Source organism: Nomascus leucogenys, chromosome 20 (genome assembly GCF_006542625.1).
Source record: "Nomascus leucogenys isolate Asia chromosome 20, Asia_NLE_v1, whole genome shotgun sequence".
Taxonomy (NCBI): domain Eukaryota; kingdom Metazoa; phylum Chordata; class Mammalia; order Primates; family Hylobatidae; genus Nomascus; species Nomascus leucogenys.
This window is the reverse complement of record NC_044400.1, coordinates 4,128,942-4,147,959: the sequence shown is the minus strand read 5'-3', so window position 1 is coordinate 4,147,959 and position 19,018 is coordinate 4,128,942. Positions and strand designations below refer to the sequence as shown.

Below are 19,018 nucleotides of genomic sequence, written 5' to 3'. Positions count from 1 at the left end.
CAGATTTCTTAAGAGAAACCTGACAGGCCAGAGGGGAATGGGATGATACAATCAAAGCTCAGAATGAAAGAACTGTCAGCTAAGAATATAATACCCAGCAGCTTCAGAAATAAAGGAGAAATAAAATCTTTCACAGACAAGCAAAAACTAAAGCAATCCATCATCACTAGACCAGACATAAGAAATGTTCAAGGGAGTCTAACATCCACAAATGCAAAGATGATAACCACCATCATGAAAACAGGGGAAACTATAAAACTCACTGGTAGTGCAGATACATAAAGGAGAAAGAGAAAGGATCAAGCCTTATCACTACAGAGAAGCACCCAACTGGAAAAATAAATGAGAGGAAGTAAGAAACAAAGGATATATGAAACAACCAGAAAACAATCACTAAAATGACAGGGTAAGTCCTCACTTATCAATAAAAATCTTGAATATAAACCAATTAAGTTTCCCATTTAAAAAATACAGAACAGATTAAAAAAAAAAACCTCAATTATATGCTGCTACAAGAAACTCACCTCACCTGTATAGACACACAGACTTAAAGGTATGAAAAAGATATCCTATGACAATGGAAAATAAAAGTGATAAGAAAGTTGTAAAAACAAAGAACATTATATAATAATAAAAGGATCACTTCAACAACAGAATATAACAGTTGTACATATAAATGTACCCAACACTGAAACACTCAGATGTATAAAGCAAGTATTATTAGATCTAAAGAGAGATAAACTGCAATAAAATAAAAGGAACTTCAACACCCTATTCTCAGCATTGGACAGATAATTTAGACAGAAAATCAACAAAGAGAGATTGAATTTGAACTTCACCATAGACCAAATGGACCTAAAATACATTTATAGAACATTTCACCCAATAACTGCAGAATGTATATTCTTCTCATCAGCACACAGAAGATTCTCCAAGACTGACCTTATGTTAGGACACAACAGAAGTCTTAAAACATTTTTTTAAAAAAAGCAAAATCATATCAAGTATCTGATCTGGCCACAATGGAATAAAACTAGATATCGATAATAAAAAGAACTGGCTAGGTGTGGTGGCTCACACCTGTAACCCCAACACTTTAAGAGGCCAAGGTGGGAGGATCCCTTGAGTCCAGGAGTTTGAGACCAGCCTGGGCAACATAGGGAGACCTTGTCTGTATTTTTTTTTAAAGTAATAATAATGATAGGAACATTAAAAACTATACAAAAATATGGAAATTAGACAACATGCCCCTGAACAATGGGCAACAGAAATTAAGAATATTACAGATTCCTAGAAACAAATGAAAATAGAAACACAACATACTAAAACTTAAGGAACACAGCAAAAGCAGAATTAAGAGGCAAGTTTATATCAATATATGCCTACACCAAAAAACTAGAAAAATTTCAAATAAAGAATCTAACAATGCAATCCAAAAAATTAGAAAAATTTTAAATAAAAAAATCCAACAATGTATTATAAAGAGCAAGAAAAGAACAAACCAAACCCCAAATTAGTCAAAGGAAATAAATATCAGAGAAGGAATAAACAAAATTGAGACCAAAACAATACTACAAAAAATCACTGAAACAAAAGTTGCTTAGCTAGACTAAGAAAGATCAAAATAAATAAATGAGAAAAGAAAAAGGAGACATCACACTGAATATCACAGAAATAAAAAGGATCATTAGGGACTACTATGAAGAACTATACATCAATAAATTACAAAACCTAAAAGAAATGGTTAAGTTCCTGGACACATACAACTTTTCAATATTGAAGCAAGAAGAAACAGAAAACCTGGAGAGACCAATAACAAATAATGAGGTAGAATCAGGAATAAAAAGTCTTCCAACAAAGGAAAATCCAGTGCTGGATGGCTTCACTGCTGAATTCTACTAAACCCTTAAGGAATTAATGCCAATTCTTCTAAAACTATTCCAAAAAATTCAAGTGGAGGAAATTCTTCCTAATTCATTCTATGAGGCCAGCATAACCCTGACATCAAAACTAGACAAGGACAAAACAGCAACAAAAACTACAGGTCAATATCTCTGATGAATATAGGTGCAAAAGTCTTCAATAAAGTATTAGTAAGCTGAATGCAAAAAGATCATTCACCATGATCAAGTGGGATTTATACCAGGGATGCAAGGATGGTTTAACATACGCAAATCAATAAACATCATACACCACATCAATAGAATGGAGGCCAAAAACTATATCATCTCAATGGATGCAGAAAAAAACACATGATAAAATTCAACATCCCTTTACCATAGAAACTGTCAAAAAGGTATAGAAAAAAAATACCACAACATAGTAAAGGCCATATATGACAAACCCAAAACCAAAATCATACCGCATGGGGAAAAACTAAGTTTCTCCCGTAAGAACTGGAACAATACAAGGATGTTCACTCTCCCCATTCTTATTCAATATAGTACTAGATGTTCAAGCCAAAGCAACTGGAAAGGAGGAAGTCAATTCATTCCTTTTTGCAGAGGACATAATCTTATATATAGAAAAACCTAGAGACTCTACCAAAAAACTCTTAGAATTTCAGTAAAGTTGAAGGCTACAAAATCAATATACAATAACCAGTACTGTTTGTATACACTAACAACAAACTACCTGAAAAAAAAAAAAATCAAGAAGGCAATCCCATTTATAAGAGCTACCAAAAAACGTAATTACTGAGGAATAAATTCACTTAAGGAGGTGAAAGGTATAGTTTTGTACAAGGAAAACTACAAAGCACTGAAGAAAGAAATTGAGGAGAATACAAACAAATGAAAAGACACCCATACTCACAGATAGAATGAATATTGTTAAAATTACTATATTACCAGAAGCAATCTACAGTTTCAATGATATTCCTATCATAACACCAATGATACTCTTCACAGAGATAGAAAAAAAATCCTAAAATTCATATGAAACAACAAAAGACGCCAAATCGCTAAAGCAATCTTGAGCACAAGGAATAAGGCTGGAGTCAACATACTGCCTTACTTCAAATGTAATACAAAGCTGTAGTAACCAAAACAGCATGGTACTGGCATAAAAACAGACATGTAGACCAATAGAATAGAATAGAGAACACAGAAATTAATCTGCTTATCAACAGCCAACTGATTTTTACAAAGGCCAAGAACACTCACTCATTAGGGAAAGGGCAATTTCTTCAATAAATGGTGCTGAGAAAACTGGATATGCAGAAGAATTAAACTAGATTCCCATCTCTCATCCTACACAAAAATCATTTCATAATAGATCAAAGACCTCAATGTTAAGACCTGAAACTACAAAACTACTAGAAGAAAATAAAGGGGTAATACTTTAGGACACTAGTCTAGGAAAATATCTTATGAATAAAAACTCCAAATCACAGACAACATAAAAAAATAGACAAATCTGCTAACATCAAACTCAAAAGCTTCTGCATAGCAAGGGAAACAATCAACAGCATGAAAAGACAACCTACAGAATAAATGAAAATATCTGCAAACTATTCATCTGATAGGGATTTATATCCAGATTTTACAAGGAACTCCAGTATTCAAGAGCAAAAAACCAATCTGCTTAAAAAACAGGCAAATTATCTGAACAGACATTTCTGAAAGGACATACATATAGCCAACAAATACATGAAGAAGTGCTTAACATCATTAATCATCAGGGAAATGCAAATAGAAACCACAGTGAGGTATCACCTCACTCCAGGTAAGATGTCTATTTTCAGAAAAACAAAAATAATAGATGTTGGTGAAGATGCAAAAAAAAGGAACTTTTATACACCATTGGTGGGAATGTAAACTAGCCAATATTGAAAACAGTACAAAGGTTCCCCAAAAAACACTACAAATAGAACTACCATATGGTCCAGCAATCACACTACTGAGAATTTATATAAAGGAAAGGAAATCATTACATCAGAGAGACATCTGCACCCCTGTATTTATTGTTGTACTATTCACAATAGCCATGATATGGATCAACCTAGTTGTCCAACAACAGATGAATGGATAAAGAATATGTGTATATACACACAATGGAATACTGTTCAGCCATTAAAAGAAGAAATGAAATCCAGCAACATAGATGGAACTGGAAGAAGTTGTATTAAATGAAATAAGCCAGGAAAAGAAAGTTAAACACCATGCGTTTTCACTCATCTATGGAAGCCAAGAAAAGTAAATCTTACAGAAGTCAAAAGTAGAAGAGAGGATAGGGTAGGAAGGGTAGGAGGAAAGGAGGGATAGGGAGAGATTCAATAATGAATACAAAATTACAGCAAGATAGGAGAAGTTACAGTGTTGTACTATCATTGTTCTGTAACTATAGGATGACTATAATTAATATTTTCCAATAGCTAGAGGAAGGATACTGGATGTTCCCCACATAAATAAATGATAAATGTTTGAGATGATTGATATGCTAATTATTCTGATTTGATCACTATACACTATATGTATCAAAACATCACTATATATCCCATGAAAGTGTATAATTATGAGTCAATTTAAAAATAAAGTATAAAAAGGTTAATTACTACTTAAAATGTCTATTTTATGAAATAAATGTATTGCGCTATTTAAGCCAGACTTAGACAAGAAGGAAAGATTCTTAGAAAACTGAAATGCAATATCAGATTAGAAGAAGCAAATGACAGCACTGGCAGTAAAGAAAATCACACTGGCCATATGACAGAATGCTGAGAGAGGGGAAAAAAAAAACATGAAAAAATGTTAGACATAGAAAAATGAAAACAAAGATTTAAGAACTGAATATTCTAATATTGGATATTCATTTTTTCTAATCATAAGAAAAAAGAGAATATTCAAAAATAAAAGATTATTATTCTTTAGTGAACAATACCCTCTAAATTTATATTAAATCAGTATGCAGAGTATTAGTGAATTTTATGATTAACTGTTAGATATAGTCTATGAATAACTAATGCAATAAGAGAAGACAAGGAATAAAAGTATGGAGATAGGGAAGGAATAATTAAAACTGTCTTTGTTGACAGATAACATAACTAAGTAAAAAAAATCTCAAGGAATTGACAAAAAAACTAATGGAATTGAGAAGCAATCATAGCAAGTTTGCAGAATACAAGCAAATATACAAAAGCCAAGTGTTTAGCTATCTACTAGCCATGAAGCCTTAGAAAAGGAAATTAAAAACACAGTACTATTCGCACTAGCACCAAAAAATGAAAAATTAGGTATAAATCTAACAAAACATGTATAAGATCTTTATTAAGAAAACTACAAAAACTGACAAAATTCCTAAATAAATAGATACTCCAAGAACGGGAAGACTAAATAGAGTTAAGATGTCCATTCATCCTACTGTCATGTATAAATTTAACACAAAATCTAGCAATTCAATACAAAGATTCCCAGAATTTTCTGGATATGTACAAAGTGATTCTAAAGTTAATACGAAAAGGCAAAGTATGCAGACAGCCAACACAATACTGCAGAAGAACAAGGTCAGAAGACTGACTACTTACCTTAAAGATTCACTAAAAATCTACAGTAATCAAAACAATGTGATATTGGCAAAAGAACAGACAAAACAAGGGAATAGAAAGAGAACCTAAAAATAGACCCACATAAACATAGTCAACTATCTTTGACAAAGAAGCAAAGGCAATTCAATGGATAAAACATAGTCTCTCTCCAATTGGGCATTCATTTGCAAAAAAAAAAAAAAAAGAATCTAAACACAGACCTTACATCTTTCACAAAAATTAACTCAAAATGAATCATGGACCTAGATATAAAACACAAAATTATAAAGCTTGTAGAAGATACATATGAAAAAATCTAGATGACCTTCGGTTTAGTGATGAAGCTTCAGATACAATACCAAAATCATAATACATGATAGAAAAAACTGACAAATTAGATTATTAAGATCAAAGACTTCAGTTGGGCACAGTGGCTCATGTCTGTAATGCCAGCACTTTGGAAAGTTGAGGCAGGATTGCTTGAACTCAGGAGTTCAGAACCAGCCTGGGAAACACAAGGAGACCTTGTCTCCACAAAAAATTAAAAAAAAAAAAAATTAGCCAGGTGTGATGATACATGCTTGCAGTCCCATGTACTCAGGAGGCTGAGGTGGGAGGACTGCTTGAGCACAAGAGGCCAAGGCTACAGTGAGCTGTGATCATGCTACTGCACTCCAGCCTGGGTGAAAGAGCAAGACCCTATCTTGTAAGTAAGTAAAATGAATGAATAAAAACTACTCTACCAAAGATACAGTTAATAGTATGGAAAGACATGGCAAGATCCTGTCTCAAAAATAAATAAATAAAATCTTCTGTTCTGCCAAAGACAATGTTATTATTAATAGTACGAAAAGAAGAATATTCTTTTAATAGTATGAGAATAATATTCATCTCATACTATTAATATTAATAGTATGAAAAGCCACAGACTGTAAGAAAATACTTACAAAACAAAACTGAAAATCAGAAATACAAAGGACTCTTAAAACCTATCAATAAGAAAACAAATAACCCAAATTAAAAATGGGCATAAGACACCTCATCAAACATATACAGATGAAAAAGAAGTGTATGAAAAGATTCTCAACAGCATATGTCATTAGAGAATTACAAGTACAAACAATGAGACACCAATATATACCTATTAGAATGGTTAAAATAAAAAGTTTCTTAAATTTAAAAATTTAAAAATTTGAAATTTAACATTTGACATAGCCCTCTTGTGAAAACTACCCAAAATAACAGTGAATTCAAATGCAAAGAAAAACCATAATAAAAAACTCAAGAATAAAGAAATAGTGATTATAGAAGCTGAGTATGAGGACTAAAACAAATTAAACATAGATTTGAAACTAAAAAATTACTGTAAATATGATTATATATAAATGTGAAAATTTGTGAAATAGTAAAAGAAATTACCTAGATCTAAATCCTCAATTTATACTAAACAATACTTCAGATGAGTGACAACAGTAAAATCCTAATGTACTCATCTTAATAATGTGATTTCAATATACATTGCTTAAATGTTAAAAAAAATTTTGCTTATCCATTTTTTAAAGTACATTAGTCAAAAATTGAAATTTATTGTATATAATACATGAGAACAGATTTTACACAGAATACTTAGCATTTAAATTAATTATTTCAAAAGTTAACACCCATAATTTGTCTCCTATATTGCATAAAGGATATGAAAGAAAAGAGTAAAGGGAAATAAGTAAGGATATCTTTTTGAGGTAACTAAGCAAATATGATAAAGAGGGAAAGGAGACAAGAATGATATAAGATGTGAGCATGCACTGAAAAACCGTCTAAGTTAGGGTTAAACAATAAATAGTAATGATGTAGGAAAAACAAAAAGAATGCATGACATGATAGTTCCCTAACCTATAACAAAGGGAAAAACCCTACCTTGCAGTGTTGATGTAAAGAATAAATGAGAGAACATAATAAAAAGACACACAGTACATGCTCAATAAATGCTATTTTCTTTTTCCACTGGAAATCTCTACTTCTTTAAGGACAAAAGACCATGTTGGAACAAACATCAATTGACAATTTTTCACTAGGAGGACAAATAAGGGGGAAAAAGGTCTGCTACAGTCAAATATACCACCCTAAATTTATAAAGTTTTACATGTCTTCTATGATTAAAAAAGAAAAAAACAAAGTAAAATGTTACAAAATAATGAAAAGTATTTTCAGTATTATATAAAATAAGATTTATATATAAGAATTTATTTATTCTTATATAAAACAAGAATCATCACATGCCAACAAACACCAGAAATCAACAGCTTTTACCATAGTTTTTCCTGATCCTCGGGGTCCGATAATAAGGACAGAGTTACTCTCTCCATGGAGAGCGGTTCTTTTCAGCAGCTCACTTAAGTGTCTAAAATGATATAAATAGGACAAAATTTTTAAAATGAAGCTGGAATACTTTGTTAGGTTGTAGTTTTTAAAAGGTATATTTGAATATGCACAGAAATTTCCTCTCTTCTCTCCCTCTGGGTACTTGGCCTAGCCTCTGAATGGTCCTAAATAGAAAAATACAAAAGAAATAGTAGGGCAGTATTGATTCTCTGAAATCGTCAGGTGAAAACATAGTCAGATTGGAATATGTTGATTTATATTATCGTAGGGGACAAAGGACAATAGTGGCAACTCTCAGGACCCTTGGATTCAAATCTCTTTTCCTACTAATACTATGGACTTTTACTCCATAGCTGGCTGCTGGGTATTAAGGGCAAGATGGTTAGAATTCTCTCCACAGTATCAGATAACAGAAACAAAACAAAATTGAAAGTTAAAGTGCTATCGCATTATGGAAATATTTGCATCTGCTCCTGCTTCATGCTATGTGGTGTTTCTATTCACAAAGCAAAATTTTTTATGTCTATAAAAGTGTTTGTTAGCTTTATTTAGTATCAAATTTGTACAATAATTTTTGCAAAACCTGGAAGGATCTGTAAGTAGGTCCATAACAGTCAAAAGGACAGCTAGACTTACTTGTATTGTACTTGCACTCCAAATAGGTTACTATGTGGACTTTGATGACAAAATCTTTCACGTAAAATTCTTTGTACCTGATGAAAATAAAGTGAATAGATATAAATAAAAATATTACACGATATAAAAAATGAATAAGAAAGCACATTTACAATAGTCAGAATTAAGTATTAATGAATCAATTCAACCCTCCCTAAATTCTTATCCTCTAGAGTTCTGGCACCATTTTCATAAGTTAAAAAATTAATGGTCTTCTTACCGATCTCAAGTCCCATAGGAAGAATGAGAATTTAGTTGTGAAGGTTTCAACAAGACGGAGAATCACTGACTTTAGCTATATTAGCAACTTAAGGGCCATTGTAATGCATGTGAACGAGTTAAGAAAAAAATTCTTATAAGGAGCTATATTTTGAGTTCATCTTAGAACAAAGGCCTTAGACTTAGTCATGAAAAATTATGTCAGATAATCTACCATACTCTTTAAAAAGATGGACCATTAAAGTCATTCCTTTTTTGGATCTGCAGCTAATACAGAGGTCTTTCAAGGACAACAACCTGAGGGTGCTAAGGCTCCAAGAATATTTGCTTCTCCTAGACTGACAGCATGGAACTAATCCTTCATGTACCAAAGAAGTAAATCTGAGTTCTCGTTCCATGTACAGAGGCAAAGCAAAGAAAATGATTCATTAGGGACAAAACAATATATACTTGTTCGTTATTTAGGAAGTTAAAGAGTAAGGACATTCGCTCCAGAAGAGTCTATTATATGAATTTTAAAAGGTTAAGTCTGTTCTAAATTTTAATTTCTTGATCTATAAAATAGGGACAATAACATCTTATGGCAGGCCTGTTTTAAAGATTAAAAAAGGGGGCAGGCTGCTGTGGCTCACGTCTGTAATCCCAACACTTTGGGAGGTCGAGATGGGCGGATCGCTTGAGGTTAGGAGTTCAAGACCAGCCTGGCCAACATGGTTGAAATCCCTTCTCTACTAAAAATGCAGAAATTAGCCAGACATGGTGGCAGACGCCTGTAATACCAGCTACTTGGGAGGCTGAGGCAGGAGAATTGCTTGAACCCAGGAGGTAGAGGTTGCAGTGAGCCAAGATTGCACCACTGCACTCCAGCTGGGGCAACAGAGCAAGACTTGGTCTCAAAAAAAAAAAAAAAAAAAGGTTTAAAAAAGGCAATTATTTGTAACACAAATAGGCTTTGTACAGGTAATAGCTAATATCTGTAAAAATACATAAAAGAACATATATATGCCTCAACTAATCATAATGTGTATTCCTCTACCTAGATGAGATCAAAAGAAAAAACTCAATCCTTTCCTAAAAAAAAAAAAAACAAAAAACAGAAAACCTCAGTAAAGTATCTTAGAGGCAGTAACAGGGTATAACATATAGGCTAGACAAAGCTACCGTGACTAGTCAGAAGGTTCACAAATCCCAAAGTGATCTGGCATGGAAGTTAAATAGGTATACACATGTATTGAAATTAAGTCAGCTGTACATGGAGGATTCGTGCACTTTACATACAAAGGTATGTAAAGCATATTTCAGTTAAAAACTTTTTTTAGAAATAGAGTTAAACTACTTCCTTCAAAAAGAAAGCCAAGTCTTATAAAGGAATACCAGTAACATTTAATTTTTATTTAAAAACTACATGTAGTTCAGGTCAAGCTAGATAAATACAAATGCCAGGGTAGAAATACCATGCTCATTTCCCTACTAGTCTATAAGCTTCTTAAGGAAGAGACACACAGATAGATGCTCAGCACTTGGGATACAGTATGCATTTCTGATAACATTCATTATAAAGACACTCAACAGATGAAGAAACGTAATGGAACTTCTTCAACTTAATAAAGGGCATCTACAAAAAAATCCTACAGCCAACATCATATATAACAGTGAAAGACTGAATGCTGTTTCTCTAAGATGAAAACATAGACAAGAATGTCCATTCTTCCCATTCCTATTCAACATTTTAAATAAAGTTCAAGCCAGGGCAATTAGGCAAGAAAAGGAAAAAAAAAAAGGCTTCTAGACTGGAAAGAAAAAAGTAAAAGCTGGAATTCTGACTACCCAGACTTAATAAGGATAAAATTAAATTATAGTATAAAACACTAATATTAAAAATATATATGAACTGACAAAAAGGGTAGAAAACAATCATAACAAGAACAAAATCTGTTGGTCCACATTTAATTTTGACAGAGTTTGGAAAATTTTGCTTCCAGATGATTGTTCTTACGACCTTGTGCTGGTATCTCCTTAAGGTCTTGTACTGATACCTCCTTAAGGTTAGAAACAGTGATTCTTCCTAAATGCTAAAGGGAAAATTCAAGTTAAGAAGATAACTATTTCTCTGAACAGCTTTATAGGGTAAAAGATCTTGAGATTAATGAAAATACATACTAACCTGTGAAAGGCACTCTGTGTGAATTAAGCTGTTACTCTTTGATTTACGACTGCTCATTTCAACAAATTCAAATCCTTTAAAAAAAATTGGCATAAATATTATAAACATAGTGACTTAAAGAGATTACTTAAGAATTTACTGTTCTAGAATTAAAATAAATACAAGTTTTTAAAAGTAAAAAATGCTCAAACCCTAAGACCTTCAAAATCTTCGATGGCTTCATTTTGTCCAAGTACAGGCTTATTCAACACTCTCATACCACACTTGAGGCACACTTTGTTTTACTGTGCTTTGTTTTAACGTGCTTTGCAGACAGTGCATTTTTTTTTAAAGTAAATTGAAGGTTTGTAGCAACTCTGTGTCCAACAAGTCGATAGGCACCATTTTTCAAACACCATGTCCCCATTTTGTGTCTGTCAGCATTTTTCAGCAATAAGGTATTTTCAAATTAAGGTATGTACATTTTTTAGACATGCTACTACTGCACACTTAGTAGACTAGTATACTGTAAATATAAATTTTATATGCATTGAGAAAAGTTTTGGGTGATTCACTTTATTGTGATATTTGCTTCACTGCAATGGTCTGGAACTGAATCTATAATACCTCCAGGTCTGTATGTGGTTCTTACAGCTACTCCTCCCTTTCGATTAAATCTTCTATTCACCTTCCCTTTCTTCCTTTTTCTTTTTTTAACTTACATGCTTCCTTTATGATTCTCCCACCCATCCATCCCACAGGATCATCCCTTACAGAAAACCTTCCCTTTCTTGCTCCACTCACCAACCATACACAAATAATCATTACAGACTAGGTTAAATGCCTCTTCCTTAAACACACATAAGTGCCTGTATTTTGCTTTATTATTGAATTATTTTAAACAAAATTGTCTGTTTAATTGCTAGTGTTTCCAAATTAAGATTTTTTATATTCCAAGCATTGTAGCATAATGCCCAAAACAAAGTTGGCAATGAATAACTGGAATGAAAAAAATTAATGAAAAAATTTTAATTTTTGTAAAATTCTCCTCAAGTGTACCATACTCATAGACAAATGCCTTTGACTAAAGGACCTAATTTTCTTAGCACTGATTTCCTATAGGAGTAAACTTTGACAGACAGTAACAGCTTAAGCAGTGTTTACTTAGGTATCAGGAATTGTTACAAATGCTTTGCATTTATCAACTCATTTAATCCTCAAAACTATCATGTGGAATAACTACTATTATAATCCTCTTTTAAGGTTAGAAGACACAGATAGGCTATGTATGTTGACCAAAATCAAACAGTATATAAATGGAGGAGCCAGGATTTGGATCCAACCAAGTTAACCACTTTTTTTAAAAAGTGTATTCTGGTCTCATCTAATCTCCAGAAGGAACACAGCTTTGCTGACACCCTGAATTTAGCCCAGTAAAAGACATTTTGGAACTTTTTTACTGCTAGAACTCATAAAACTCAAAAAAAGCTGACCTATCATCAAATCACCAATGATTAACATTATAATAATGCGAGAATGACAGCAGCAAGATGAAATAGGAGGCCCTTCAGCTTGTGTCCCCAAATAGCAACAATAATTTCACAGCCACCCACGGACGAAACTGTCTTTGTGTTAGTCTTGAGATTCAGGCAGGTGTCTGTGAAACCCCAGTGGGGCCCAAGACCTGGGAAAGTCACTTTGAGGGCAGATCTTCATTCACGTGACAGATTCCCCAACTGTGGTCCAGGCTTCAGACTTGGAAAGGGCCCTGTCCTCCTGATAGGACCTTGTTACCAGGGGCTGTAGCAGGATATGAACCCTATCTGGTCCCTTGGAGGACTGGACTTTTTCTAGGACCTCAATCTGTACATAGGATGAAGCCTGTACAGAGAAAAGACCTGTTACCAGGTGTGTGGATGGTTTGGCTTTCCCTGGGAACCTGGGAGGGCTCCTACTGAATCACTGAGTAGATTCCTTAACAGGCAGTACTGCCCTAGTCCACAGCTGAGTGGGGCTGGAACTAAGTTACAGGGATGCTTCAGGGCCTACCGTCAACACTGAGGTCTTCAGGCCTAAGGTGTCACAAACCTGCATGTCTCCCTTCAGGTCCTTAGGCTGTCGGGCCTGCTGTACTGAGAGGGGCTGGAGCCACTTTTCAGGGGTGTTTCAGGGACTGATGAGGGACCTAGGTCAGGTGGCCTGTTTGCAGGGCTATGGACAGCCCCATCTCCCTCCAGGATGCTGGGTAGGCAGAGCTGTTCTCTGACCACAGCTGAGAGGGGCTTATGCCAAGATTCAGGGTTGTTTCAGGACCTGCTGCTGTGGGACTGAAATCTGCCTGCCTGTCCTGAGGACACGGAAGGATGTATCTCCTGACTACAGGAGGATTTCTGTGCAGGAATTCTGTAAGACTGTGGCTGAGTGGAGCTGGATCCCCAATTCAGAGCTTTTTCAGCATATGCTATGGAACAGAGATTGGCAAGTCTGTACTGATGGCACAGACAGGTGAGTCTCCTAGCAGTTCCTTGTGCAGGCAGGATTGCTCTCAGGCTGCAACCAAGAGTGGCAGGAGCTGAGCTTCAGGGCTGTTTCACTATCTAAATGTAGGACCAAGTTCAGAAAGCTTGACCCAGGGATTCAGACAGTTTTGTCTTCTTGTGGGTCCTTTAACTGATCTCAGACCATAGCCAAGTTAAAGTGTCTTATCAGGGTCTGCAGTTGAGACTGAGGACAGTGGACTTATTTTCTGAGGTACCAGTGTGCATGCCTTTTCCTGGGCCTCTTGGTGAATAGTTTCGGTGGCAGGCCAATATCTTTGATGAATATAGGTACAAAAGTCCTCAACAAATACTGGCAAATCTAATTCAACAGCACATTAAATCAATTACCATGATCAAGTGGGATTTATCTTTGGAATGCAAAGACGGTTCAACATATGTAAATCTATAAATGTGATATAATGCATTAATAGAATGAAGGACAAAAATCACACGACTGACTCAACAGACACAGAAAAAGCTTCTAACAGAATTCAATATTCCTTCAGGATTAAAAACTCTCAATATATTAGGTATAAAAGGAACATACTTCAACATAATAAAGGCCATATATAACAAACGCACAGCTAACATCGCACCCAAAGGTAAAAAGTTGGAAGCTTTCCCTCTAAGATCAAGAACAGGACAAGAATGCCCACTTTGGCCATTTATATTCAATATAGTACTGCAAGTCCTAGACAGAGGAATTAGGTAAGAAAAAATAAATAAAAGGCATCCAAATCAAAAAAGAGAAAGTTAAATGGTCTGTTTGCAGATAACATAATTTTATATAAAGAAAACCCTTAAGACTCTACCAAAAAACTCTTAGTACTAATACATACAGTAAAGTGGCAGGATACAAAATCAACACACAAAAATCAATAAGATTTCTCCACACTAATAACCATTTGATAAAATTAAAAACCAGTCCTAATTATAATAGCATCAAAAACAAATTAGAAAGAAATGTAACAAAAGAGGTGAAAGGTCTGTCATTGAAAACTATACAATATCGAAAGAAAGTGAAGACACAAATAAATGGAAAGATATTCCATGTTCATGGACTGAAAGAATCAATGTTATTAAAATGTCCCTACTATTGGAAGTGAAGGTTCGAAGTAATCCATATCAAAATTCTAATGACATTTTTCATAGAAATAGAAAAAAATCCTAAAATTCATATGGACCCACAGAGATATTTAATAGCTAAGACAATCATGAGCTAAAGAACAATGCTGGAGGTATCAGACTGCTTGATTCCAATACCTAGTGCAAAACTAAGATAATTCAAAACAACATGGTTCTGGCATAAAAACAAACATACAGACCACCAGAATAGAGAGTCAAGACATAAATCCATACTTTTACAGTCGACTTGTGTTCAACAAAAGTGCCAAGAACACACAACAGAGAAAGGACTGTCTCTTCAAGAAATGGTGTTAGGAAAACTGGATATCCACAGGCAGAAGAATGAAATTGAACCCTTATTCCACACCATATACAAAGATCAACTAAAAATGGATTAAAGACAAACATAAGACCTGCAACATAGGGGAAGAAAACACAGGGGAAAAGCTTTTTGACACTGGACTTGGCAAAGATTTTTTTTGGATATAACTCCAAAAGCACAAGCAAGAATAATGAAAACAGACATAAAACTAAAAAGCTTCTACAAAGCAATCAATCAACAGAGTGAAGAGACAACCTTCAGAATAAGTGAAAATATTTGCAAATCTTACATCGGATAACAGGTTAAAATCCAAAACATGTAGTCGGTCCTCATCAGCAGATTCAACCAACTTAAGAGAGGGAAAATTTAGAGGGGAAAAAAATGCAACAATAAAAATTAATACAAATTTAAAAAACAGTACATTATAATAGCTATTTACAAAGCACTTACATTGTATTAGAAATTATAAGTAATCTAGAGATGATTTAAAGAATATGGGATATGTGTAGGTTATATGCAAATACCATGCCAATTTATAGAAGGGACTTGAGCACCTACAGATTTTGGTATCTGAGGGGGGTCCTGGAACCAGTTTCCTGCAGATACAGAGGGATGACTGTATAAGGAACCAAAAAAAAAAAAAAAAAAAAAAACAAATACTCAATAGCAAGGAAACAACCCAATTTAAAAAATGGTCAAAAAGATTTCTCAGAGGACATAAAAATGTCAAACAGGTATTTGAGAAAATTCTCAGTGTTACTAATTTTCAGGGATTTTCAGGGAAGTACAAACAAAACCACAATGAGATAACATTTCACACCTGCTAGGAAGGCTATTGTCAAAAAAAGGCAAAAGATGATGAGGGTTGTTGAGGATTATGAAAAAAAGGAAACCCTTGTACACTGTTGGTAAAAATGTAAATTAGTACAATCATTATGGAAAACAGTATGGAGGGGTTCTTGAAAAAATTAAAAGTCAAATTACATAATCCGGTAATCCCACTCCTGAATATCCATCCATATACACAAAGGAAATGAAATCAATATGTCAAAGATATATCCTCACTCCCATATACACTCCAGCATTATTCACAGCCAAAATACGGAATCAACCTAAGTGTCCATCAATAGATGAAAAGATAAAGAAGATGCGGTATATATACACAATGGAACACTAACTCAGCCTTAAACAAAAAAGAAATCCTGTCATTTGCAGCAACATAGATGCATCTGGGAGATATTATGTTAGCTGAAATAAGCCAGGCACAGAAAGACACACACCACATAATCTAATTTATACAGCAGTCTCTCCTTATCCATGAGAGATGAATTCCAAGGCGCCCCTCGGATGCCTGAAATCATGGATAGTACCCAACTCTCTCTCTATACTATGTTCTTCTAATCTGATAACCTACATGGCTACTGAGTGATTACAGGACACATACAATACACAGCATGCATAGGCTGGACAAAGAAATTATGTATGTCCCAGGCAAGATAGAGCAGGACACTGCAAGATTTCATCACACTACTCAGAGTGGCATGCAATTTAAAACTCATGCATTATTTATTTCTGGAGTTTTCCATTTAATATTTTGGAACTTCAGCTGACCAAAAGTAACTGAAACAATGGAAAGTGAAACTGAGGATAAGGGAGGGACTACAATAGGTGGAACCTCTAACAGGGGAACTCATAGAATGAAAGCAGATTTTAAATTTTCTTACTACAAAAAATGGTATGTGAGGTAACAGATATGTTAATAGGCTTAATTTTGTCATTCCACAATGTATACATATATTAAAATATCATGCTGTATACCATAAATGGATAAAATTTTTATTCTTCAATTAGAAAAAAATACATATAAAATGTACATCAAAAAGCAACTAAGTGGCAGAGGCAGGATTTGAACCCAAATAAGCTATACTCTTATGTAACTGTTACTTATTTAGCAAACTTTTTAAAAAAAGAAGTAAAAACACATTTCAATAACCTGAAGGAAGATCAGCCAATATATTTTACATTCACATTTATTAATTTCATATAGTGACAATTGGAAAGCAAATCATGGTAATGCTGTTTTCTTCTCTAGAAATGTTAATGAGTCCTTAGCTGAGCCAGGCCTTGACAGACAGACAGCAAGCAAATCTGTGTCCTCCTTAATGTGTAAGCCAGGTAGCTAAGGCCTCAGCCACCAAAAGTCCTCTGGCTCCAGGCTTCCTAATTGAAAATTAAATAACAGAGTACTCAATTATTGTCTTGACCCTTAAGCATCTTCTTTCTTAGAAGAAAAGTGGTCTTCTTAGCTGTCTTAGGATACCTTCTAGCAGTCTTTTATGTCGAAAGTTTTATCTTATCCTATTTAAGTTTTTATTTTTCCTAATCAGTGTTATGAGAGGGAAAAAGCTTTTTAGCTAATAAAATATCCTCAACTCTGGTTTACGATGCTCTTGACTATCAGCCAAAATCTAAAATCACAAGGAACTATGTAATAATTGTCTCCTAGATTATAAGGCTAATTAAAATGTAAAAAGGAGAAAGGGCTTTTGCAGTATGTTTTATTTTGTAGAACTACATCAGCTATCTTACAGTATTGTTAGAATTAAAAGATATTTTTTACCCACTTCATGAATTAAGAAAGAATTACTCAAAAAAGCTAAATAAATGTCCACAGTTCCGAGGTAGGTATCTAATCTGCCTCTTTGCATCATATATGAACCAGGTAAGCTATTAAGATTGAAGGGTGACAGGCTAGTCAGAGACGACACCGGTGGCAGCCAAGAGATCTTCATTGGTGAGGTAGAGGTCAGGTCGTGCGGGGGAGAGAGAGAAAAGAAGAGAAGAGAAGACAGAGAGAGAGCTGCTGGTGTGCTGGGTTTTACATCCCTTGGGCCTACGTGGGGCGGGCCCAAGGGAAGGCGGGAGATGCTTCTTTCTGATTGGCCCTCCTTTGGCGGGTTCAGACAGTGCCCGGTCAAGGAGGGGAGAAGAACCCGGAACCAGCGCCATTAAGGTACCCCTGTTGCCTAACAAAGATAATTCATTTTTTCTTCATTTGGGGCCAGCATTCATAAAAGAAACAACAAGCATGCCACTATGGTATCTACCTTATAACCTATATAAATTTTGACTGCAAATAAAGTTTTAGTCCAAAGGTTATTTTGACATCTTGCCCCTTCATGTAATGGTCAAATATCTACTATATAATAAAGAATATTTCAAAGACAATTCTAATAGTACAGATGAGACGAGCTTCAGACTGGGAGAAAATACCTGCAAACCGCATATCTGACAAAAGATCTGTATCTAAAGAACCCTCAAAACTCAATAATAAAAAAAGAAGCAATCCAATTAGAAAATAGGCAGAATAAATAAGTAGACATCTTACCAAAGATATGCAGGTGGCAAATAAGCATATGCAAAGATGTTTAATACCATTATCCTCTAGGAAAATTCAAATTAAAACCATAGTAAGATACCACCACACACTGATTAAGGCAGCTAAAATAACTCAAAGATGGTGAAGATGTAAAGAAAATGAATCTTTCATTTAATCACTGGTGGGAAAGTATAATGGCATGGCTACTCTGAAAAGTTTCTTGACAGCAGTTTCTTAGAAAACTACAAATACACTTACCAAGCCACATAGCAATTGCGCTCTTGGGTACTTACCTGACAGAAAAACTTATGTTCACACAAAAACCTGTAACACGTATGTTCATAATAAATTTACTTGTAATAGTCAAAACACTGGAACCGATTCACTCAATGAGCCAATGGGGTTAATGAATTAGTTCCACTGATGCTTTGTCATTGAAGTCAGGAAGTACCCAGACAGCAAGGGACTGCCTTTTAAAGTTCTTCTGATATTGGACAATGCCCATGGCTACCCAGAATCCCATGAGTTCAACACTGAAGGTTTTTGTCCAAGTAGTCCACTGGTCCCCAAACACAAAGTCTCTAATTCAGCCTGCAGATCAGGGGGTCATAAGGACCTTTAAGGTTCATTACACACAGAACTCTATGGAAAGGAATGTCAACACTGTGGAAAAACCTCCACAGACGGAACATGATGAAAGTCTGGGAGGATT

The 19,018-nt window shown here is 34.5% G+C and overlaps 1 protein-coding gene across 2 annotated transcripts in view; it reads right to left on the bottom strand.

Moving 5' to 3' along the window:
* Positions 1–19,018, bottom strand: part of ORC4 (origin recognition complex subunit 4) — an 87,014-nt gene that overhangs the window by 29,607 nt on the left and 38,389 nt on the right. For both annotated transcript variants that reach the window (XM_003267628.4, XM_030801012.1), the window contains exons 2-4: positions 10,962–11,035; positions 8,540–8,616; positions 7,832–7,922 (exon numbers count right to left, since the gene is read on the bottom strand). In XM_003267628.4, the coding sequence (XP_003267676.1) occupies positions 7,832–7,922; positions 8,540–8,616; positions 10,962–11,018 (225 nt within the window). In that variant the 5' untranslated portion in view covers positions 11,019–11,035. The remainder of the gene's footprint in view (positions 1–7,831; positions 7,923–8,539; positions 8,617–10,961; positions 11,036–19,018) is intronic.